Genomic DNA, 26,042 nt, shown 5'->3' on the forward strand with positions numbered 1-26,042 from the left:
TATATTATACCGGTACGACCATGGTGAAAAGGTCACATGACGACACGTGACCGACCGACTCTTGGCGATGAGTCATGGGTTGACTAAGTCAGCAGGATTAATTCATAGTTAAGTGTTGTTTAGCGCAACCCTAAACATGAACCAACCTTCTAATCCGGCCCACCAATGAAGGTCCATTAAGGTAATATAAATAGCATTCATTCCAAGGAGAAAGGTACGGTGACACCCGAGTGTTACCACCCGACTGACTTGAGCGTTGGAGTGTCTTCTACACGTATCACCCCTGCCGGTGGAGTTAGACGACCGAGAGAAGGAAGGTGAAGCAGGAAGCTTAGAGCATCAGTGACCGACCAAAGGTAGAGGCAGGAGGAATCGTTCTCTAGGCCCAAACCCATTCGAGAACATATATCATTTTATAATTGACAAGGATTTACTACAAGCAGTCATGAATTAGAACAAGTTGACTCTAGTAAAAACTTATACTATAGTTGTTGCAAAAAATAATAATTATATCTCAAATTTGGTTTTTTTGACTGGTTTATTTACTGTTCTTGTGTACGTGAAATTTGGCTTTAAATGTCAGCTTGGATTGTGTTGGCAGTAGAAGTTTAAACAGAAAAGTCTTTGGGCGTGAGCATGTGGAGAGAGAGAGCTTTGATAGTTTTGGTGTTTCTGCTCCACCTAATTCATGGAGAAAATGCTTGCCCTCCTTCTTCCTGTGGGAAAATCAGCAACATATCTTATCCATTCCGATTGAAAGGAGACCAAGGGTGCGGTCGCAGCATATATGAGCTATCTTGTGAAAACAATATAACGCTCTTCTCTTTGGTCTCGGGAACATTTCATGTGCAGGCCATCAACTACCATAATTTCACAATCCGACTGGTGAATCCTACACTTCAACAATCAAATCGCTCTTCTCTTCCTTGCTATTTCTTCTCTCCATCCAATTTCACAACTTCTTACCGGTCGTATCTCCTGTATGAAACTCCCAATCATGGTTCTTACCTAACTATTCCTTGGATTTACGGCAGTGATCATTATACCGAGCCACAGCATATAGTGCTTTTGAATTGTAGCCATCGAGTGACTGGGAAGCGCACGTATGTGGATACCGGTGGATGCATGAATTGGGAGTGGAAAGGCTACATATATGCTATGGCTGGTGACCTAATTGCAGAGGACTTTGAAGTAGGATGTCATGTGAAGCTGGTTGCTCTCACATCGTGGTGGGGTTTGGACACAAATACATATTCCTATGACATGATGCACACAGCGCTACTCTATGGATTTGACCTTTCATGGCTTTCTATGATCTGTGAGGATCGTTGTGGACCTACTTACTGCTATTTCAATTCTTTCAGCCAGACCCTTGAATGCGAAAAGGAAGGTATAGGGCAGTGCAGGTTTTCTGTTTTTAATGTTTCTGTTAAATTGAGTTTGTTTAATTTTTATTTTTTTTATATTTACTAGCTGAACACTCCATCGGTATGATTTGTTATATTATATCCTCTTATAATTTTTTATAAATACATACATATAATTTTTTATTTTATGTGAGCTTTTTATTATATCAAAATAAAATAATTAAATATATTATATATTATATTTAATTGATATTATAATAAAAAAATATAAGGAATCAAATATTTTAAATATTTATGATTTATTTATATGTAAAATGTTCATAGTCATTTTTTGTTACAATTAGTTTTTTTTCACTGTATTTTTTTTATTTTGTAAATTTGTATCGTAGTTTAAAAATATTATTAAAGATAAAATAGAAAAAAAATTGTATATACAAAACGATAAAATATTATTAATATTATTATAAATTATAGATAAATATATCTATATATTTTTAAAAATCAAATCATACTAAATCATCATTTTATAAAAATAGTTGGGTTTCAATCCACCTATTTTCTTAAAAAATTTCAAAACCATCTGAACCCTTTAATTTAGTTTTTTCTTTATATAGTAAGTAAATAATGTAAACATTATTGAGTAATTTCTGTGCATATTTGATATTGATACTCTGTTCCTTTTTTGGGTGAATAGGGAGGAGATATTGGTGGCAGCCGTATAATTTGGGTAAGGATTCTATCTCTTATTGCCTACGTTTGAATTATATAGTTTTTAAATTAGTATCTAATTAGTTTTTAAATTAGTTTCTATTAGTTAAATAGTTTCTAAATTAGTATCTAATTAGTTACCAAATTTAGCCACCAAATAAATTATTTAGATTTTAAATTTGGTAGAAAAACCTTGGTAACTAACTAGATACCAATTTAGAAATCATTTGACAATAATAAAAACTAATTTATAAACCAATTTTTTTTTTATTTCTAAAATAGTCTCTAATTTAGTCACTATAACAACTAATTATTATTTTTATCTAAATTTAGTTTTTATTTCATTATTTTCTTGTAGTGAATTATCATGTTACTTATTATATATTTTTTTTTTCAAATTTTCATGTTTAAATATAGTTGTAATCTCTTAATTTAAATTTGGATTTCTTTTATATTGGTTTGCTAAATTAAATTTTTTTCCTTCATTTTGAAAATGGTTTTCTTATCTCTATGCGTACAGTATCAAATATGATGTGATTAATATTGTGTTTTCTAACTATTTATAAAATATGAATTTTAATGATTTTTGTTAAAATAATTAAAGTCGTATTATAGTTAAAAAATCATGAGAAATGAAGTTTCTAATATGTGATGATGTCTAAAGATTCACGTCATAAAACGACAAAAATATAAATATGAAATTTAGAGACTAAACTATCCTTATTCTTATAATCTTCTGAGACCGAATGTACCTATAGAATATATTCTGCCTTTTCTTCTTCTACTTGCCGTCAAGTATGTCTCATAGGTGGGGTGGTTTATATTATTATTATTATTAATAATATAATTTATATTATTATTATCATTAATATATTTTATATTATTATTATCATTAATATAATTTATGTTATTATTATCATTAATATAATTTATATTATTATTAATATAATTTTTATTATTATTAATATAATTTTTATAATTATTAATATAATTTTTTTATTATTAATATAATTTTTATTATTATTATTATTGTTAATATAATTATTGTTATTATTAATATAATTTATATTATTATTAATATAATTTATATTATTATTATTAATATAATAATAATTATTAATAATAATAATAAGTATAATAAAAATCGTGATATGACCAAAGAACTTGTCTAGGCGAGTGGTTAATGTTTCCATTGGTCACTAAAAGGACTAGTGTGGAAGGGGTTGTCGAAGACATTCGTCTCTCAATTGACCCTGTTGGTGGTACTGCCGAGTTGGATACACCCCGCCCTTGGACTTCTAGCTACAAATGGGTTGACTCAAATGTTTTTGGGTATCCTTCTCAGTTTGGAATTACTGCTTCCCTGAAAGCTTTTAGTGCAAGTATCGACATGGTGGACCCGACTTCACCGGATGGGGTCGTTTCCCTTCGAAGGTGCTCGCCATCCGACTCAATTTGTTTGGTCCCTGAGTCTTCCAATTATTTTTTTCTTTTACTCTTGCCTATTAACTGACGCTCATGTTGGTTTCTCCTTGATGATTTTTCCATTGGTGAATGTGGCGCCATCACAGCTCCACCCGAATAGCTGGGTGTATGTCCAAGCTTTCCAGCTTCTTTGTTTATTTCTTAATGTAAAACAAACTCCGAGGTCTTCCTGCAAATGTATAGTATGAGGCCGGGTAACCGAGTAGGGTGGTTATCCTTAATAAGTCAGCTAAGTTTTTGTTTGCTAGCCCCCTTTACTTCTTCTCATAAGAATTTTAAAGGGAGGTTTTTTAAGGTTGTGATCAGGGAAGAGGGTCGTCCCTTTTTTTATGACGACAACTTTCCACGTTTTCCCTTTTGCTGGACTCGTAACCCCGCGCATTTTTGTGTATGGGCAAGGCCATCTCTGACCTGGGAAGACTTCGATACTTTGTCTATTTTAGACAAACTCCCTCGAAAACTCCCTACCCGATAGTTGTTGCGAGTTTTCCTTTCGGCTACTCGACTTCAAGACATCGAGGGTACGCTTTGTTTTTGTGATTTGTGTTTTGATTTTGTCTTTTGATGTTTTTTTACTTTCTTCTTTTTCATCTATCATGGTTGCCACCACGTCGGGAGACGGGAAACTCTTCTATAAAGAATTGTTGAAACAAAGGCAAGCCGGGACCCTTTATGAACCATTCCTGTTGCCAAGAAACTTCCTCCTAAAGATCCCAGCTCGAAGAAAGCTTGTCGGGAGCACAAGAAGACTTTACAACGACATTCTGACAAGTCATCTTCGAGTTGGTCTTATAAGAGGCCTCATGTTGAAGTTGGGCTCGAGCTCAACTCCAGATTTTCTTGGCCGAGATATGTATCTTAGCGAAAAAGTTTCTATTTCTCTTAGCTTGTCGAGAAGGAGGAATTCATTGTTGCTTCCCCTTCAGAAATGGCCGTGTAATTCTTTGAACTGGGTACCTGTACTCTCATCCTCGGGAAACGCATGGGCTCAGTTCTAAAGGAGCAAGATAGCACCAAAGTAGAGGGCCTAAAAACCGAACTAGCCGAGTCTGCTGCTTCCCTCCAAAGTGCACATGATTCCAACAGCGTTCTACTTGGTAAAAACAAAGACCTCGCTGCCGAGCTAGCTCGGTTGAAGTTGGAAAATGATAGGCTCTTGGCACGCTGCTTATCGGCCAAAGAGAAGGAGAAGGAAGTGTTGGTCGAGCAGGAGAAGCTGGTTGTGTCTTCTTCGGCCAAGAGGGAGAGGGCTGACCAATTCCAGCCGGCTCCGCACAAGGTGGGTGAGGATCTCCAACGCACTCAAGACTTCGTCCTCCACCCACACGAGTCACGTTTCAACAAGGGGCTGGAACAAGCTGCGTTCTTTTATGGCATCCCCCTTGATGAAGGGAAGATTTTACGTAAATAAGGATTTTTACAAGGGGGAGTTGGTGCCTATTACCGATATCCTAGATGAGGGTGGTGAAGAGGAGTATGGATGACTTGCCACTTCCGATCTTGATGATGATGCCGGCAAGTCTTGATGGTTTTTCGTTTTGAACTTTACTTTTGTTTGGTCGAGATGAGCTCGTGCTTATTTTGACATCACTAATGTAAACGATTGGTCACCGTTGGTAGTTTTCTATCTTGGACATTGTATTGATTTACTATATTTAATTACGAACAATTTTCTCGTTTTTACAGCTTGCTCCTTTATTCGTTTTTTTTATTATTCGCCTTTTCGTTTATTTTTTCGTGCTTGTTTACTTGGTTGTTGTGTTTTTCGACGTTTCGACTTTCTTTTACAAATCCATTTTTGGATTCTTCTTTGGTTTTTCTTTTACTTTGTCGGTAGTGATCCATTTTTAGGATTCTTCCTTAACCGAGATGGTTGTGTGGAGGAAACTGATTGCATTCTCATGCCTTGTACAACATTTCCAGTTGGCCGTGCAATATGCTTTCGGGACGAGAGTGCATTACATTCTTAACTAAAATAAAATTTAAGGTGGCTAACATTTCACGTTCTTGGTATTGGTTGTCAATCGAGGCATTCTAGGCGGTATGCTCCGTTGTAAAAAGCTTTCGTTTACATGGAACGGGCCTTCCCAGTTTGATGCTAACTTTTCTTCGGTTTTGTCCTTCTGATCATCGCCCTTCATTCTTCACACTAGATCTTCGGGATTAAAATCTTTGGGTTTCGTCTTCGCATTATATCTTCGAGTTGCTCGTATTTTGCAGGCTTCCTCTTGTATTTTTTCTTTGTCTCAGAGCTCTTGCAGTAGATCTAGCTCCGTTATAATTCATTCTTCATTGACTGTTAAGTCAGCCAGTTGTCTTTGAATTGTTAGCTCCCCAACCTCGACTCGTAACAAGTGTCATATGTTAAGTTATATAGTGTTTCACCGGTTGAGGATTGAGGGGTGCACCGATATGCCCATAGTACCTTTAGTAGCTCTTCAGCCCAACGCCCTTTCACTACTCCTAGCCTTTTCTTCAATTCGTTTAAGATAACCTTGTTAGCCGCCTCGGCTTGTCCATTCGTCTGAGGGTGTTTGACTGACATTACTCTGTGTGTTATGGCGAAGTCTTCGAAGTACTTTTTTCAGCTTTTTGTCAGTAAATTTTTGGTAACCATCGTATGGGGTATGCTGAAACGACATATAACGTTTTTCCATACGAATTGTTGTACTTGTGTCGTTGTTATCGAAGCTAGCGGCTCGGCCTCGATCCATTTAGTGAAGTAATTGATTGCCACAAGGAGGAATTTCCTTTCCTCAAATGTCTGGGAAAAGGGACCAATGATGTTCATTCCCCACATAGCGAACGACCACGGGGAGTTGATACTCTAAAGGTTTTGGACGGGCAGAAGGATACGAGGTCTGTGTTCCTGGAAACTTTTGCATTTTTTGCTGAACTCGGTGCAATCGGCCCTTAGTTCAGGCTAGTAATATCCTGCCTTGAGGACACGACTTGCCATATTACTTCCTCTCGAATGAGTTCCACACACCCCGTTATGTGTCTCATTCATTACATACTCCGCTTCCGTTTTGCCTAAGCATTTAAGCAAAGGTGTCGAAAAGCCTCGCTTATATAGATCTTGTCTGATTAATAGGAAATGTGATGCCTTACAGTGTAATGCAGAGTCAGCTATCTCTTTGCATGCATCTCGGTCTTGGACTCCCTTTTCCATGATGGATAACCAACCTTGGGGCCCGGAATTCGTGTTTAGGCATTCCTTTACTGACATCGTCGGTCCGAGAATACTTTGTTGAATGATTGTACTCAATCCTTTCTTGTTTTTACCACTAGCGAGCTTGGACAGTACGTCAGCTCGAGTATTTTCCTCCCTCCTTATATGATTCACTTCCACCTCTTTGAAGTCGGTCATCAGGGCGGATACTCAGTGGAAGTATTTAAGTAGCAAAGGATCCTTGAATTGGTATTCCTTCTTTACTTGGTTGACCGTCAATTGGGAGTTGCTACGACACGTCACCTTTCGTGCTCCCATATCCCTGGCTAGGAGCAGGTCTAGAATTAGCGCTTCATACTTGGCCCGGTTATTTAATGCTCTGAATCCAAAATGCAAGGACTGCTCGATCCTGATGTGTCACGGTACCTTTAGGACTATCCTGGCTCTGCTTCCCATTTTATTTGACGAGTCATCCACATACAGTGTCCACCATTTGTCACTCACTTGATTGTCCTGTAGCTCTGAAACAAAATACGCCAAACGCTCGGATTTCATAAGTCATCGAGGTTCGTACTTGATGCCAAACTCGGACAACTCCACAGACCATGCTATCATTCTTCCCATCAATTCTACTTTTTAGAGTACCTTGCTTATCGGGAAGTCAGTTTTAACAATCATTTGATAACTTTGAAAATAATGCCCAAGACTCCAGGAGGTATGCACCAACGCCACTTTTTCGATCGTTTGGTAATGGGTCTCTGGGCCTTGCAACACGCGACTGACAAAGTATACATGCTTTTGGTCAGTCGTTCCTTGGGCGATAGTGGCGCTAATGGCTTCATTTGTCACATCTAAGTACACTAGTAGTGGTTCTCCATCTTTCAGTTTTCTGAGAACTAGCGGTGTAGTCAACCTTTTCTTGACCTCGGTGAATGCGGCTTCACACATGTCGTTCCAATTGAAGATGTTCGCCTTTCGCATTAGTTTAAGAATGGGCCTTATTTTCTCGGCTAACTTTGGGAAAAACTTTAACATTCAGGATATTCGGCCTACCAGTCTTTACCCTCTTGCCTAGGAATTTTCCGCCTTCGACTCCGAACACACATTTGGTCGGGTTAAGCCGCATATCAAACTTTCGAAGCTGGGAAAATATTTCTTCTAGATCTTTAGCGTGTTGCTCCGAGTTCTTTGACTTTACAATCTTATCGGTCATGAACACAGTCTTCGATTTATCTGCTTCATGCATGGGTATTTGGTTATACCCAGAGTAGGTGTCCAAAAAACTCATCACGTTGTGCCCCGCGACACCATCAACCAACTTGTAAATGCTAGGAAGCAGGTAAGCGTCTTTCAGACATGCTTTGTTCAGGTCCGTGTAGTCGGTGCACATACGTCATTGACCGTTGCTCTTTTTTACGAGTACAATGTTGGCCAACCACATAGAGTACTGGATTTCTCGAATGAACCTGGTCTCAAGTAACTTACCCACCCCCGCCTGCGCTATTAACCTTCTCTCTTCTCCCAACCTCATCTTTCTCTAACCTACCAGCCTAGCCTCTTGGCAAATGGCTAACCTGTGGAACATGATTTTAGGGTCAATGCCCGGGATGTCGTCCGCTGTCTAGGCAAAAAGATATTTATTGTCAGTTAAGATCTATACAATCTTTCGTTTTTTCTTCTTCGTGCAGGTTCGAATTGATCTACATGTCCTGCCCTAGGTTGCCAGTTTGCCATGGAACAGTTTCGCATCTCGGTTCTACCCTCAATTCGTCGTGTGGCCTTGGGTCGAAGTCACCATTTCCTACAATGGTGTTTATCTCCTCTTTTTTTGCAGTCTGTACCTTGGCAGAATTTTCAAGCTGTTCGCGTAGCCTTCCTGGGCGAAATTTTCAAGCTGGTCGCGTAGCCTTCCTGGGCAGTTTTCTAATTTATTCTTACCCTTGCAATTTTCCACTTTCGGTCGAAAACTTCATGGTTAAATGTGGGGGTGAAACGATGGCCCCAATCCATTTCAGAGAGGGTCTTCCCAACAACATGTTGTATGAGGTATCAGTGTCGACGATCACATACTTAATATTGACAGTTTTTTGCCTCTTATCCTCTCCAAACTTGGTATACATATCGACATACCCTATTGTGTCCACCCAATTCTTCAAAAAACCTACAATTTGTTCGTTGAAAGGGACGATGGGCGGTAGTCTCCACGACCTGTCCTCAGTTTGCGTCGGTCAAACCTTCTTTTCTTTTGCACGAATTGCCTCAGTTGGTCGGTCGGTATGAGCTCCTTTATCTTCTCTTTTAGTGTGGCACATTCTTCAGTAGTGTGATCGAAGTTTCGGTGACATCTGCAATGCTTGATCTAATCGACATTGGGTGGTGTAAGGGTCCTCTTTTGCGGCGGTATCAGATCCGCGTTCAGGGCCTTTTCTAGAATCTGGGATTGTTCGATCGTGAAGGAGGTATAGTGCAGGAATCTAAACGGTTTGGGGAATTCTTTGGGCCTCCTCAGCGCGCGCATTCCCTTGGGTGCCTCTCTCTTCGCTCTTCGATTCTCAGCTTCGTCTGTGAACTTTGTTTTAAATTCTCACATTTCTTCCAGTTGCATGAATTTTGCAGCCCTTTGCCTCAGCTCGTCTAGGTTGTTTGTCAGCTTTTTGCATAGGCTGTCAAAGAATGGTCCTAGTTTGAAGGCAGTCACCAGGTGGTGGAGCGCCAGCATTAGACTCAAGTCTCTCATGGAAAGGGCTACTCTTTTGTATCTATCCATAAAGGACTTTAGTGTTTCAGTCCTTTCTTGTTGAATGTTTATGAGAGTGAGAGAGGTTAGGTGGTGGGGTGTGCTTGTAGCGAATTGAGTCGAGAACTTGAATACTAAGGTATTGAAGCAGTCAATCGAATGTGAAGGTAGGCGGGTGAACCAATTCAGTGCGGCTCCTTTTAACGAAATGGGAAACACGCGACCTAATAAGGCGTTGTCAACAGTGTACAAGCTTGTTTATGTTATGTATGCATCAACATGTTCGTCCGGATCGGTGCTCCCCTCGTATTTATCAATGGACGGGCTCTTCCATATAGGTGGTAATGATACTTCCATGAAGTTTTCTGTGAAGGGGTGCCGACGTGACGACAACCCTACAGTTGCTCTAGAAGCCGTATAGCTAGTATAATAGGGTCAATAACTATTTTCTCCTTCAGGTGTGTCTGAGTTTTGTTTTCGGACAGGCTGTGTTCCTTTCTATCAATGGTGTTTGTCCAATCTCTAAACTTTTCTTCATTAATAAGTTCTCGACCTTCAAAGCCTTTATCTCTCTCACGTTCTTTTGCTTCATATTTTCAAACTCTCTCTTCATTTCCATCATCATGGCAATTGGGTCCACTGATGTTCCTTCGTGCTGTCGGTCGTTTCTTGTCATATTTCTCATTGCTACCATGTGGCTACTCGATATGTTTTTCTTTCGGCCCCACGGTGGGCGCCAAAATGTTCTTACAATCTGAGACTGAATGTGCCCTACCAAATTTCTTTTGCCTTTTCTCCTTCTGCTTGCCATCAAGTTTGTCTAATGGGTGGGGTAGCTGCAAAGACACTCTAACGCTCAAGTCAGTTTGGGTACATGAGTGTTTAGTGAGTTTGGAACTAGAAAAGTCATTACCTTTTATCATGTGAGTCTTGTCTTATTTATAGCCTTATATTGGGCCTTCTGTCTTAATTACGTTGGCTTAGGCCCAATAATTCTTAATAGTGTTTAGTTATCCATTAATCCCAAGTTATTCTAATTAATCAACTAGGCTACTTCTTACGAGACCCACCAAACCCTCCACAACCACCAAAAAACGAAAAGGAGTTATAAGGTCGCCTTGTCTTAGACCCCTTGTTGGTTTAAATTCCTGAGTAGGACTACCAATGATTAGCACAAAACCCTAATCTATTTAGCATGTAATACAAAAAATCTCACCTAATGGAGTCATAAACTTTTTCATAGTCAACTTTTATGGTTACTACTAGCTTATTGCCCTTCCTTAACTCCTCCACCACTTCATTTGTTACAACAATGTTTTCCACTAGACACCTATCTCTCAAGAAAGTAGATTGTTAGTTGTCTATAATTTTAGAAAGGATATTTTTCAATCTATTGGCTAGAATTTTATATATAATCTTATATATTGCACCCAAAAAAGAGATAAATCTGTATTAAGTAATATATATATTATAACATTTTTCTTAAATTCTCAAATGTTTATCTGTAAAACATGAAAATGCTTAACGAAGTGGGGTTTTATAAATAAATGAACAATATGCATAAATGAAAAGCCATGGTTGGTTGAAGTTGATAAAAAGTAACATAGTTAATTTCATAATGTTTTGTGTGATGATGAAAGACTTAATTTTAAGCAATTTGAATAACAAAAGTCATAATACATATGAGTTGGTCTAGAAAGATAAAAACTAGGAATGAGACTAATGCAACCAAACTATTTTAATAATAATTAAAATCATATCAGGATATTCAACTTTAACCGGATGAGGTAGAAACTGTTTCTTCCTTTTTCATAGATAAGAGAATCTCCTAGAAAAAATAAAATAAAAAATTAGAATTTTTAATTGGACAAGTGTTTGTTATAGTAAGAAACATACATACCCTATTAAATTTATGTAAATCTTCTTTATGAGTTGTGCTTACTCTTTTCCTTTTTTTGGGGGGCGAATAGTTGAATATGCACGTTTGAGGCCTCGGTGGATGAAGTATGTTTTTGGTAAGAATTATACCTCTTTGGATTACCTAGGTTTGAATGGTAACGTAATACCAACAACTAATTTTGATTCTACATAACTATCATATTACCTATTATACATTCTTTTTTTCCCTTTTTTTTCATGTTTAAATATAGTTTTTTAATCTCCTAATTTAAATTTGAATTTTTTTTATGTTGTTCTTCTAAATTAAAACTTCTTTCCCTTCCATTTTAAATTTCTAAAATATGAGTTTTAACATTTTTTAATTGAAAATTTAAATTAGTGATATAATATTATTTATAGATATTTTTAGCAGTCATAACTAAGAACATATGAAAAAGAAGAGTAATAGAATTTTTAATATTAATTTTAAGAAGTTTTTAAGACATAAAAATCACATAAATATATAAATATTACAATAGATAAAGTAAATTTCTTTAATTAATATATATAATATAACATCTCTCTTAAAATCAGCATGCATTAGTATGAAACATAAAAAGTTGTCATTCAAAAATTGAAAACGTTTGATAAAGTGAGATTTTGTAAATATTTTAACAATCTACCTAGATGAAGAAATGAAATAAAATGTAATGGTTTTATGTTGAAGTTGATGAAGAGTAAAATGACAATCAATTTAAAAAAAAATTATACTCGTGAAAGACTGAGTTATGAGTAATTTGAATAACATTTTTCTTGTTGTCATTATACATAGGAGTTGATCTATAAAGAGAAACATCCATGTTAGAAAGAAGTCAATGCAACCAAACTATCTCAGTAATGGCTAGAGTCATGACACCATATTCAACTTCATTAGAGGAACCATAAACATTATCTTGTTTCTTGCTCTTTCAAAACATAAGGGAATCTTTTTAGAAAAATGCAAAAAAACATGTAGTAGACTTATGATGAGTAAGGTCATGAATCCAATCAACATTAGAATAAGCACACAACTTCAAGGAAGATGATGAGGGAAAAAGAAAGCTCTGAAATTAAGTACTACGAAGATATCTAAGAATGCAGAAAACAACTATGCAAAGCACTAGTAGGAAAAACAAGAAACTAACTCACAACATGAACAACATAAGCAATATCAAGATGAGTAATGGGTGGATATAATAGAATATCAACAATAGTATGATACATGGTGAGATCATAAGAGAAACACCATCAGAAGAAGTATATTTCACATTAAGTTCAATAGAGGTATCAATTGTATGCGTATCAGAAAGACGAGCATGTGCTAAAGTGACAATATACTTAGATTGAGAGAGAAGATAACATTTAGGAGAATATGTACCTTCAATATCCAACAAATAATGAAAAGAACACAAATCCTTTCATTTTAAACTATTTTTTCAACTACAATTTCAACTATAATCCGATCTACATCATCTCTGATGATTATCATGTCGTCAACATATAAAGAGATAATAATACGGTCATGAGAAGAAGTATTTCAAAACAAACCAGATTCACAATCACTAGAACAAAATCCAAGAGATGCAATAACTATGGAGAACTTTTCAAACCAAGTTTAAGAGCTTGTTTGAGAAACACCTAGAGGAGGTATCGTGTATACCTCATTTTATATATCTTCATTTAAGAAATCATTTTTAATATCCAACTAAAAAATATCCTATTGACGAATAGAGACAACAATAATAAGAGTACAACTATACAAATGGTAGTCATCTTAGAAACCGGGACAAAGATTTATGCATGATCTATAACATATTCCTAAGAGAATCCTTTAGCAACTAAACTAGTTTTGTAATGCTCAACAAACCCATCCAACTTTGTTTTAATTTTACAAAAAGCCATTTTTTCTTGGAGGATATCAAGTCTCAAGTAGCAGTCTCATATAAAGTAGAAAGTTTCTCTTACATAGCCTATTGCCAAAGTGAATCAAGGACAATTTTTTTATAAGAAGAGGACTCATAAATTTATGAATTATGGTTAAGAGGAAAGCAAAGGAAGAAGAATAAAAAGAATAAACAAAATTTGGTGATTGGGTGGACTTATGAACACATGGAGGATACCAAGGACGTGAAGGATCAATAATCACAAGAGATTTCAGGGAGTTTTGGGAGTTAAAAGAAAATTAATATAATGGAATGTGTTCAAGGAAGACAACTTAACAAGAAATATAGAGTTTGTGGTTGGTAGGATCATGGCGATGATAATTCTTTTGACAATCCCATAACTAAGAAAAGTGCATATTACAAAACTAGAGGACAATTTATTATGTTCTTGTGGATGAAGAAAAAAATGTAGAACCAAAACCTTTCAAGGAAGATTAATTAGAAACACAACCATACAACTTTTGAAATGGAGACATGATTCAATCTAAGCTTGCATCTTCTTTTGTGGATCTTTTTCTTCATTGTTTTGATTTGAATATCTTCTACGAATGATGAAAACTATTGCAGAAGCATGAAGAATTGTAAAATTTTTGGAAGAAATGAAAATTATGTTAGTGAATCTAAGTGGGGTTAGGTGAACACTTAGTTTCTATAGTGAGGTTAAGCCAAGACTACTAGGAGGAGTCTAGAAATTTGTATAACAAGAAGACAACTCTAGAGAGAATTTTGAACAAGTAAAAGTGTCTTAATTGGACAACATTTCATTACTCAAATTAGAGTTAAAAATCATGTACAAGAGACTCCTATTTATAGGAGAAAGTCTCGCAAAACCTCTCAAATGAGAGTGTGACAAGTGTCACACCTTATTGGTGCAAATCCTCTCCATTGAGGAGAAGGCATGTGGAGCCTCATGCCTTCCTTGCCTACATTTCTATTTACACCTCTCTTTTACTATTATACATTCAACTTTCTTTTCTATTTACATCCTTCTCTACTTTGGCCCAAAATACAAGACCCAAACCTTCCTAACTACTTTATACAATTTTTACAAGGCTAAGAAGAAGAAAAACACTTTACAATATCTTCAATAAGTCTCAATCTTTTTCTATCTTCTCAGCTGAAAGTTTCGAGGTCGGATGGTTTTCATTAAGACATACCTGAGATAACAGAAGATGAAATTTGAATAATAACATGAACAAAATAAGACATACCTAAATCATACAATAAAAGAAATTGGTATATTCAAGATTTCTTTCAGCAACTCCCTTCTGTTGAGGAGTATCAATACAAGTTTGATGAAGAGTTCCACTGATGATAAGTAATTCACAAAAAATTATTAGAAGTGTATTCACCACCCAAATCCCATTGAAAACATTTAATAAAAACATTATATTTGGTTTTAATCATAATATGAAACATAAGATATACATAAAAACAAAAAAAAAAACTCAAAACAATGTTTCATAAGATAAACCTAATAATAACAAATATGTTCATCAATATAAGGATACATAATAGTGAGATTCACCTTTGTTAGGAACCAAAGATGGACCCTGTGCATGATAATGAGCCAATTCAAAAAGGTGTATGAGACCTAAAAACACACTTGATAAAAGGTAAAGTAGTAAATTTGACAAGTTTACAACCACAATAATTAGAGATATCATTGGTCTGTAGCTTGCCTAAAACTCCAGTGGAGACCAAGTAATTTAACTTAGTGAAAGAAACATGTCCAATACATAAAAATGATAAATCAAAATGGAGGTTTCAATAATTGGATTCTTTAGCTCATCTATTATATAAAATCCCCATATCTACAACTTGTCCGAATCAACCTCCTGAATTGAGGATCCTTCACATAAAAATTAGTAAAAGAAAAAAGAAAGCGAGTAAGTAAAGTCACATAGTTGAGCGACACAAACAAGATTTAAAGTGAGAAAATAAATGTGGAGACAAATCCAATATCTGCTAATGGCATTGAGGAACCACGAGTAGTCCAAATAGATATAGGTGAAACGAAAATTGAGGACTAAAAAACATAAGATCATATGACATGTGATGTGAGACATCAAAATCAAGGATCCATAAGAAATGAGACATATTTGATGAATTAGAATAAAAATTTTAAGAATTATGACTTGTGACGAAGTAGTAAGAAACTTTTGAAATTCTTCTGCAATATCAAATACACTGATGAAATTCAAAGAACCCTCATTTTCACCTACAATATTTAATTAAACAATAAAATATTTAAGAATAATAAAGAAAAAAATAACAAAACAAAGATGACACAGGACACAAATTAGATTGCAAATAGGACCTTGAACCCCTTAAAACTCCATTGTCCTACAATAGTTCAAACAATATGAAAGGAGATGTGGAAATCTCACATTATTTATCGAACCAGATGAGTTTAATAGTAAATGATTATCAAACCAGCTATGACCTTTAATACTATATTATATTTTAACTTAAAACCAATTGACATTATGTGAAGTTGTTTATACATATATAAACTGCACTCCCATACTTGATGCAGGCCATGTAAGACTTCCCAACACCCCTTTTAGACAGTTAAAAATCGCAGTAAATTGGAAATCCAAAACCACCTTACGTGTCTAGAAGAAGATAAAAATAACATTTTCTAAGTTATGTAACTACAAAATATTTTTTTAATGTAATGCATAAAAAAGTGAGTTAGATTTGAGGGAAAAACATATTTAAACTTTTTTATTAAGTTTAAAATATAAGTAAATTCAAATTCAGCAGTCATGTAGTACAACAGTTCCTCGAGTGGCATCATGCATGTTCCTCCTTAAAGATATTAGTTAATTCAGACAAGCGTGGATTACTCACGTAACAAATTTAAACAAAGATTTCACAATAAGATATAACATAATGCAACAAATGAGTATTTAAAACACCAACTTGTTCCCTAGATTTTACATTACTTTTTATTTTGACCCTTTACATAAAAGAATATTTTACTTTTAATTGTGTCAGATTATTTATTAACTCAAAGATTGTTTTTTTATTTTACAGGGACTATTTATAGTATCAAAGAAGGTGAGTTCCTCTATTTGTATATTTTTTTTTAGGTAAAAATTTATTCCTCTATTTATATATGTTATAAGTAATAAGTTGATGGAACAAGTTTCTTTATAAATATATTTATTTGAATAAAAATATAAAAACATTAAATAAATTATTTAAAAGTTAAAACTAATTTATATTTAAACTATTTTTTACACATTCTTTAATATAACCTTTTCAATTTCCAATTTATAAACAATTTGATTTAATTTTTAAATTTTTATTTTTCTTTTATAAAAATACTTATAAAAAATTGTACAAATATAACTAATATTATTTATAAACTATTTTTGCCAAAACAGTCCTATAATAATTTTTTATTATGATGAGATCTATCACTTTGATTTTTAACTCTTCCAATGACATACTTTTAAAGATAAGAATTTGTGTACAGGTTCTAGGAGAGTAATTGTTTTCATTTTTATTGACTATTATATGTTAACTGAACAGCATCCTTTATTAATACTAAGAAAACTCATATCCACATTTTTATTTCATTAAAATAATATAATTTTGCAAACAAAATATTAAAAATATATTAAAATTATAAAATTTATATTTATATAATTTTGTAAAAGTAAGATTAAAATAATATATATGGTTATACAACTATATATAGAGGATCCTCAATGTCATCTTTTAAAAATAAAACTAATGTTACACAACACATGTTATTATATGAAAGAGAGACTATATTAGACTGACGTAAAAAAACAAAAAAAAACACTTAAGAGTAACTTAAGCATTTACATTGAGAGTTTAAACCAAAAAATAAAAAAATTAAATAAAGATAAAAAGAAAAATAAAAGAAGATTTTCTAATATGTAGCTCCCATAAAGATAGCACGGATAAACAATTGAATTCCAAAATCCTATGATATTAATGCACATCCAGACCATTACTTTTGTTGGGTTGACTTGCTTTGGAGGTTTTATTATTGGCTTTCACTCCGACTTTATAGGACGTCCCAATCTCCTGAAAGTTTGAACTGGTTCATTGTCTTCACTTAATGATTTCTCCTTATCCATCTTTTCAGCTCCGAACTTAGAAACCAAATTGACTTCTTCTAAGAAAATGTCAGCCAACGTAGATTCAACTATACTCATTACCAAGATGGTCGAACATGTCTCTGAGTCTCTTATTCACCATCTAAACGAGATTCAAAACAATTTGCAAGGCCAAATTTTGAGAAATAAATTTAAAAGTAACTCATTTGGCAACTGCAAATTTAGGACTTTTGCATTAGTTGTAGATTCGAGATGAAAAAATCCTTCAAAAAGACTAAATTTTTCAAGAGGCAAGGAGTCTTTTTTTTTTGTAGCAAATCACTTGATTCGTGGACATTCTCCAAAGAGAGTATATCAACAAAAATATCATCCTGAGATCGTGAACCAGACCTTATATCAACAATTAAAACAAAGAAACATTATCAACAACAAATAATTCTTTTGTAGATTTCTTAAACTTTTGACCAACAAGAGATCCAACCTCCACTTGGCCAACAACAACTTCAACTAAGCGTATCAAGATCAATAGCAACTCCCTCAACTTCCACCACCCCTGTCTTATGAACAAGTACATCATATTTCTATATCTCTACTGCAAAATTTTGATTCTCTATGACACTAACCACTTCCTTGTGAGGGGCATCTTTAATTTCTTTTGGTATGGATAGTCACAGGTTTATACTCTGCAACAAGTTTGGATAAAATAGTAGACGGTTTGATTATGTCATTAAGGTTATTAGGATTGTTAGAATATAGGGCTGAAACAAGAGGGGGTGAAATGTTTTCGCAAGATTTTCAAAAAGGCTGGAAGTAGATTAGTAGATTGAAAAGATCAGTTAAATCAATCAATTGATTTATTTTTTCAACTGGTTACTCAATAGATTACAGTTATGTGAAAAATATAAACCTATTGTTTTTTACAAATCAACTAATTGTTTAATGCAGAACACACAGAGAAGTATTTAAAATAGTTTATCAGAGTAGGGAAGAGAGATTCACACAAAGAAGTTTATATTGGTTCACTATAAACAAAGAGCTACATCCAATCCCCCGCAAACCACTTGGAATTCACTAAGTAATCAAAAAATAGATTACACCACAACCAAGAGTGTTGATCTTGAATCCTTCAAGAACACACAACACTTAACAAAAACACAGTTTCTAGAAACACAATATGAAATTGTTTTACACACAATACAAATTAAAAGAATGAATTAGAATACACCTAAGCTTTATACAGTTGAAAAACAATAGAACATAAAACTCATAATCATATTTCACACAAAAGCAATGATCCAAGACTTCAAGAATGATTAAAAGCTCTTTAGTCTTCTCTCTTGAAAAACATGTTCAATAAACTCTCTTTTTCTTTTTGAAATGATGAGAAAACAGTCTTTATATAGACTTTAAAAGATGGGTAAAACAGTTTGATCATTAAATGAAATCTATTACAAACATTTAAAAACATTTGAAAATCATAACAAAATTTTGTTAAAATCACTTAATTGATTTTTAAAACAAACTGATTGTTTTCACTTTCGGTTAGAAACTCAACATAAAAAGTTTGTTCATTTATCGAAATAACTAACTATTTTTTCTTTACAAAAAAGACAAAAGAAAACAAATCATTTTTAAATCCTTTTAAAAACCGTAAGTGTAATTCAATTGGTTGTCGCGATAAATTAACCATTTGAAAAACTTGTTGTAGTCACCAAATTAGAACAAAAGCTTTTTCAACGATTTAAAACACGAAACAACTAACTAAAATTAACACAAATTTGAAAAACAAAACTTTCAAAAAAGATTTCAAATCATACGAACTTGGATCATAACTAAGTGCAAATTAACAACTCAAAATCTACCTAACTACACACAACAGCAAATTCTTCAAGCTGGATTTGGAAATCATCAAAGCAACCTTGTTCAATAAGGATGTCGTCTACATTTAGAAATATCATACCCTGTCATTTTACACAAAGAGAAAAATGGAGACAACTTCTCAAATTCAATATCTGCAAAAAAGCAAAACCAGGTATTTCCACCAAAATTTGATTAGGGAAAGCATATAACATATCAAATAAGCAAAAAAACCTCTAAATTTATTCAGGTGCGGTCATCAAGGGAAAAAGGAGTACTAATCCATTTCTCTATAGAGAAAATTGTTTTTGGTTTCCAATATTCCATAGGAAGACTGGATTTTCACTCAACATGGAGCTTTGGTGAGTTTCATTTAAGATGGCACAAAGTCTGGTTCAAGCAAAGACTATCAAGATACCCAAATTGAGATTCCATAACCTCATTGCTAGGACTCTTCTAATGTCTTCAAGAGAAGAAAAAACAAATTCATAAAACCCTTTTCCCAAAGGAATAACTTTCCAAAATCCTTGAGACTTTCATGTAAGATCCAACTTTTTGCTCATGTTCATATGAGTAAGAGGTTTGTCACCTTTGGATAGTACTATTCTTCCATGAAGGTGATTTTACCTTCTTCAAGACTTACGAGATACACATCTACATCAATTTGAATAGATATCAAATCTCCATTCACTAGTGCAGAAACATAAAACAAATGCGGTTGTTTTGAATTTATAAATGCGGCTTTATAACCGCATTTGATCAACACGCACTTGTAAATCAAGAAATATAAATGCGGCTATATAGCCGCATTTATAAATACCATTTACAAGTGCGGTTATTTGCTTAACCGCACTTGTATATGCCGAATCATTAAAAATTTTAAAACATCGTCAATCTTGTGTGAAGCCAAGATTGATGAAGAGTCACGGGAGCGAACAACGGTGGCGGCAGCAGAAGGGACGACGGACAGGGAAGCAGCAACGAAGCAAACCAAAAAATCCACAAGAAACCACGAAGACAATGAAAGAGTGCTTCGAGACCACTAATGCAAGGAAAAAAACATATATAAGAAAAACGAAAAACATTTATGCATATATTTGTGAAGATGAAGAGGAAAAAAGAGAGTTCAAGAAACTTACATTGCACAAATGGAATGCAAATGTAGTAGAAGGAGACGAACTCAGAGTGCAAACGCGAAACGAAGGCAAAGACGAGAAATAAAGTTTGAAATTGTGTGTGGCGCGCTTCAAAATTTAAGGTAAAAAAGGATTTACGAATGCGGTTAAAGGTAAAACCGCATTCGTAAATCAAAGAATTTTGATTTACGAATGCGGTTATTCAAATAACCGCATTTGTAAATCAAGCGCTTTGATTTACAAGTGCGGTTATTCAAATAACCGCATTCGTAAATCAAGCGCTTTGATTTACGAATGCGGTTATTCAAATAACCGCATTCGTAAATCAAAATAATTTCAAAAATGCCACCGCGTTTTTATTGAAAGCGGGTAGCGCAAAAGCCGCACTAAATAAAGCGTATCCTTTTCTTCTTTTTGCACTAGTGATTAATGCAAGAAGAAGATAACAGTGAAAGAGGGATATCACCAACATTATTCAAGGTTTTGCAAAATTCATCTTTTGTGTTTAAGTCCTATAAGATAACTTGATTTGCGAAGAACAACCTTAGTCCTTGAGACACCCCTAAAAAATTTAAAAATTACAAGAATTTGTCCCAATCCCACAACATTAGAGAGAAAAATAACCTAACCGCTTAGAAGAGAAGCGCCGACAAACCTTTGCTTAACCACCGAACTCTAATTTTCAAGGATATAGTTTTGTCATCTCAATAAAAAATTTATCTTTAATTTCATCTTTTTAATTGATAATTTTATCATTTTATAATTTTATTCTTTAGTAAAAAGAGGAATCCTGTTGTTGTAATGGTCTAACTTTCCCATTTAAAATAACATAAATATACATTTTCTTTTAACTTTTAAATCATTCTTTTAGAAATACTTTTTAAAATTTTATTATCTGCAATAACATTAATAAAGATAATATTCTCTTTGGTACATAAATTCTCACTGTCTTATCCTTTGATATTTTTTAAAACTAAAATAACTACTTATATAACACATTACCTACAAAATAAGAAATTATTGTTTACAAAATTATAAAAATTATTTTTAATTGGACAATTTTATCCTTTATTAATAAAAATAATTTATTTATTTATTTAATAAAATAAATAATAAAATAAATTTATTTATTTATTTTAAAATAACTAAAGAACTTATCTATTAAAAAATAATGTTTATATAATTTTTTAATCCTATTTTTATCCTTTGAGTAGCGATTTTTTAAAGCCAAAATAACTATGTATATAAATAAACTACCTATGAAATCAGAAAATAATTTATCTAAAAACTTATAAAAGTTGGTTTTTTTTACTATGATGGGGTTATTGTTTTTTGGTTTTTACCAAAATGGGGTCCGTTTAAAAAAAATTACAAATTTAGGCAAGTCGTGCCTAATTGGGACGACTTCATATGCAGAAGTTGTCCCAATTAGGCACGACTTCTGCCCTGTCATACTGAAGTCGTGCCAAGTTGGCACGACTTCTGCCCTGTCATATTGAAGTCGTGCCAACTTAGCACGACTTCTGCCACCTCATAATTTTTTATTTTATTTTAATTTTATTGTTTATATATTGGATAGTAAGTTATGTAATGTTACAAATTAATTTCTTCTCATCATTACGTGTTTTGTAAAATCATTACTTCTCAAACTATTTATTTTTGCAAATTCACAACAATAATTCTCTATTTATTTTCCAAATATAATAATTTTTCATTTATCTATTTATTTCCAAATTCAATAACAATTTTCTTCATTTTTTAATTAATCAAGTTATTGTATTACATTACCGTCAAACATGATCCATACACGATTATCCAATTTTTTGTTCCTTAAAACTAACACTCTTAGAAAATTATGTATCAAATTAATTTTTAACATTACATAACTTACTATCCAATATATAAACAATAAAATTAAAAAAAAAATGACGTGGCAGAAGTCGTGCTAAGTTGGCACGGCTTCAATATGACGGGGCAGAAGTCGTGCCAAGTTGGCACGACTTCATTATGACATGGCAGAAGTCGTGTCTAATTGGAACGATTTCTACATATGAAGTCGTGCCGAATTGGCACGACTTGCCTAAATTTGTAATGTTTTTTTCAACGGACCCATTTTGGTAAAAATAAAAAAAAATAACCCCATCATGGTCAAAAAACCATAAAAGTTATTTATATTTATTTTTAATTGGACAGTTTACCTTTTAATAAATAAAATTTATATTTTTTATTTATTTAATAAAATAAATAATTGGATAAATCTTCTTTATTTTAACAAAATTAAAGAACTTCTTTTTTAAAAAATAACAGCTATATAATTTTACAATACTATTTTTACAAAATAATATATATTAATTTATATTTTTTAATTAAATATTCATAAAAATAAAATAAAAGACTATAAAAGTATTAAAATTATAATTTTATCTATTTGAATATAATAAAGATGTGAATACACATGTGAGAAAAATGTGTTTTCGTTAGTTTGAACATAAGCGCGAGAACTACTGGATTCTACTACTTTTTAAGTAAAAAAAGTTATTGTTTTGGTAGAAATATATTATTTAATTATTGTTTTATTAATTAAATAAATAAAAAATTATTAAAAGATAAAATTATCTAATTAAAAATGACGTTAAAGATAGTTATCAAAATATCTATTCTTTTTATTTAATGATATATATTATTTTTAGTAGAAGTAAATTATTCAATTACTTGTTTTATTAAATAAAATATATATTTTTATCTATTAAAGAATAATTATTTTTAATTAAAACATAACATAAAAAATAATTATAAAAAATGTATTGGCACTATATAATACCATAAATGATGAAAATAATAATAAGTATAAATAACTTTAAAAGTTTAAGGATTTTATTATTATTATATTAATAAAAAGAAGTTGATAAGTGATTTTTATTTCATTTTAAGGAAGTGTGATTTTTTTTTCTTTATTATAACATGATGACATTTGCGATTTTAATTCACAGGCTTGGTTAGAACAATAAATGGACAAAACAAAAATATTGAATATTACGGTGCAAATCAATTAGTATTAATTAAGTTGGGACAGTATGTTATACCATACTTCATAGTTAGATATGTTGTTGGCACCATATTGTTTATTGCTCTTTTGACGTATAAGTGGAGAAGAAGGCATTCGTCCGAATACGAAAATATTGAAAGTTATTTAGAGCAAAATAGCTTGATGTCTATTCGATACACATACAAGGAGATTAAGAAGATGGCCACAGGTTTCAATGAAAAATTAGGTGAAGGAGGTTATGGCTCTGTATTCAAGGGAAAGTTGCGTAGTGGACCTTCTGTTGCTATAAAAGTGTTACGAAAATCAAAAGGTAATGGACAAGACTTTATCAATGAAGTTGCAACCATTGGAAGAATACATCATCAAAATGTAGTGCAGTTAATTGGATATTGTGCTGAAAGCTCAAAACGTGCCCTTGTTTGTGAGTTCATGCCCAATGGATCTCTTGACAAATTTATATTTTCAAGTGAAGGAAATATGCATTTAACTTATGACACAATATATAATATAGCAATGGGAGTAGCACATGGGATTACATATTTACACCATGGTTGTGAGATGCAGATTTTGCATTTTGACATCAAACCCCACAACATCCTACTTGATGAAAAATTCACCCCAAAAATCTCTGACTTTGGATTGGCAAAACTATATCCAATAGACAAGAGTGTTGTGACTATGACAGCAGCAAGAGGGACAATTGGATACATGGCTCCAGAATTGTTTTATACAAATATTGGAAAAATATCAGATAAGTCTGATGTTTATAGTTTTGGAATGCTTCTGATGGAGTTAGCAAGCAAGAGGAAAAACTTAAACCCCCATGCAGAGCGTTCAAGCCAACTTTATTTTCCCTTTTGGATTTATGATCAACTTGACAAAGAGAAAGATATAGAAATGGAAGATGTCATAGAGGATGAGAAGAAAATTGCAAAAAAAATTATGATAGTTTCACTTTGGTGCATACAATTAAAACCAAATGATCGTCCTTCCATGAATAAAGTAGTCGAAATGCTTGAAGGAGATATTGAGAACCTTAAAATACCTCCCAAGCCTTCTCTGTATCCACGTGAAACTTTGGAAAGAATCTGCTTTGACCAAACAACAATGTCTGAGTTCATTAGTTCTTCAAGCTATTCCATGGGGATTGTCACTAATGATCCACTAGATGAAAGTATTTAATAATGCATATTAGTTGTTTATTTACCTCAAACTTAGTGACGACTTAAACATTATTCATCTATAATATTTACATTGTCTAAGTTATTTCCTATTGTTTTATACTTCAAAGTTTAAAATGATGGTTTACCAAATTTAAACATTTGTTTAAAGATTTTCGATATGTTAATTATACTAAAGTAGTTGTAGCATCCTAAGTTTTTTTTAATTGTTATTTAAAACTTAATCAAATATACAAGTAAATTTAGTTAAAATAATAAATTAAATAGGTATATTTTCTGATAAGTGCATGTACTAAATTCTACAATAATTGGGATTTTGTAAGCTAGATAATAGTACTTTATTGTAAGCTAGATTATTGGCATAGAAAGACTGGAGGAAAGAACTTTGAAGGATCAACCTCACAAGATTCTATTGCAAGTACTTTATAAGACAAACATATTTTGACGAGAGTAACAATAATTAGCTCTAGTGGTGGAAAACAATGTTATGTGGATAATGGATTTAAGTGCAACTTGGCACCTTACCCTGCACCAAAATTGGTTTTACACTTATGCACCTATTGTTGGAGTCGAAGATTGAGCCAAATTATATTTCATGAATTCAACCCTCATGACGATCGAAGACTTTGTTTAATGAAGAAAACTTTATTTCATATAACATTTGTGTGTATGTGTGTATTTTAGTCTATTTCATTGTATGGTTCGTATGCTTATAACTATCAACATAAATGAATCATAAGAAATGATCCAAGGATAATGATTCAAATTTTTTTAAATTGTTTAAAACTTAGGTATTAAGGCAATTTCAATTAATTGAAATTATGTTTTAATATGTTAAAATTACTTACAACCTCAAAAAGTTCTATACAGATATTTAATTTGTTAAAAACAGTTGTTTGACATATTCAAAACTCTTGGTTTTAAGGATATTATTATTTTATATGTTTAACAAATTTAAATCTTTTAAAATTTTAGGATGTCTTATCTATTTTGTTTTAATAGATTGAAAACTCAAATTAAAAATCAACAAATTGATTGGAATTTTTAATCCATTAAACTTTACAAATCAATTTTTGAAAAGTATTTTTTTTTTAAAAAACATCTTTTGAAAAACTTTGAAGATAGAGAACTTAGGTTTTTAAGAGAGGATTTTACTCTGAGCAAAAGTTTTTATTCTTGGCTGAATTTTTAGAACTTAGCTGGTCCTACTTGTATTAATGTGTAGTTCTTCCTTGATTCTTTTTTTTATGTGTAGGTGAATTGAAATTAGATAGTATTTCTAATTTTTATAATAACAACAAGGTGTTGTTTCACTACAAGAAAAAAATGATTTTAACAGGGGTTTATTTTTACATCACCAAGGGTTAAAACCTTCATTAAGTCACTTACCCAA

General features: G+C 32.7%; 1 protein-coding gene across 1 annotated transcript; it reads left to right on the top strand.

The window, feature by feature from the left end:
• The first annotated feature begins 616 nt into the window (after positions 1 to 616).
• On the top strand, positions 617 to 24,784 carry LOC137813489 (rust resistance kinase Lr10). The gene is made up of 5 exons (XM_090300061.1): positions 617 to 1,390; positions 2,062 to 2,094; positions 11,440 to 11,484; positions 16,372 to 16,395; positions 23,413 to 24,784. Exons 1-5 carry the CDS (start codon positions 637 to 639, stop codon positions 24,648 to 24,650), a joined length of 2,094 nt encoding a protein of 697 aa, XP_090156187.1. The 5' UTR covers positions 617 to 636; the 3' UTR covers positions 24,651 to 24,784.
• The last annotated feature ends 1,258 nt before the right edge of the window (positions 24,785 to 26,042 follow it).

This window comes from Phaseolus vulgaris, chromosome 1 (assembly GCF_051622355.1).
Source record: "Phaseolus vulgaris cultivar YP4 chromosome 1, ASM5162235v1, whole genome shotgun sequence".
NCBI lineage: Eukaryota > Viridiplantae > Streptophyta > Magnoliopsida > Fabales > Fabaceae > Phaseolus > Phaseolus vulgaris.

Excerpts from the sequence above, each read along its gene's own strand:
- LOC137813489 (XM_090300061.1), top strand. The coding sequence starts at position 637 with ATGTGGAGAGAGAGAGCTTTGATAGTTTTGGTGTTTCTGCTCCACCTA. Across the intron at positions 1,391-2,061 it reads CCTTGAATGCGAAAAGGAAG|GGAGGAGATATTGGTGGCAG; the intron begins GTATAGGGCAGT and ends TTGGGTGAATAG. Across the intron at positions 2,095-11,439 it reads GTGGCAGCCGTATAATTTGG|TTGAATATGCACGTTTGAGG; the intron begins GTAAGGATTCTA and ends GGGGGCGAATAG.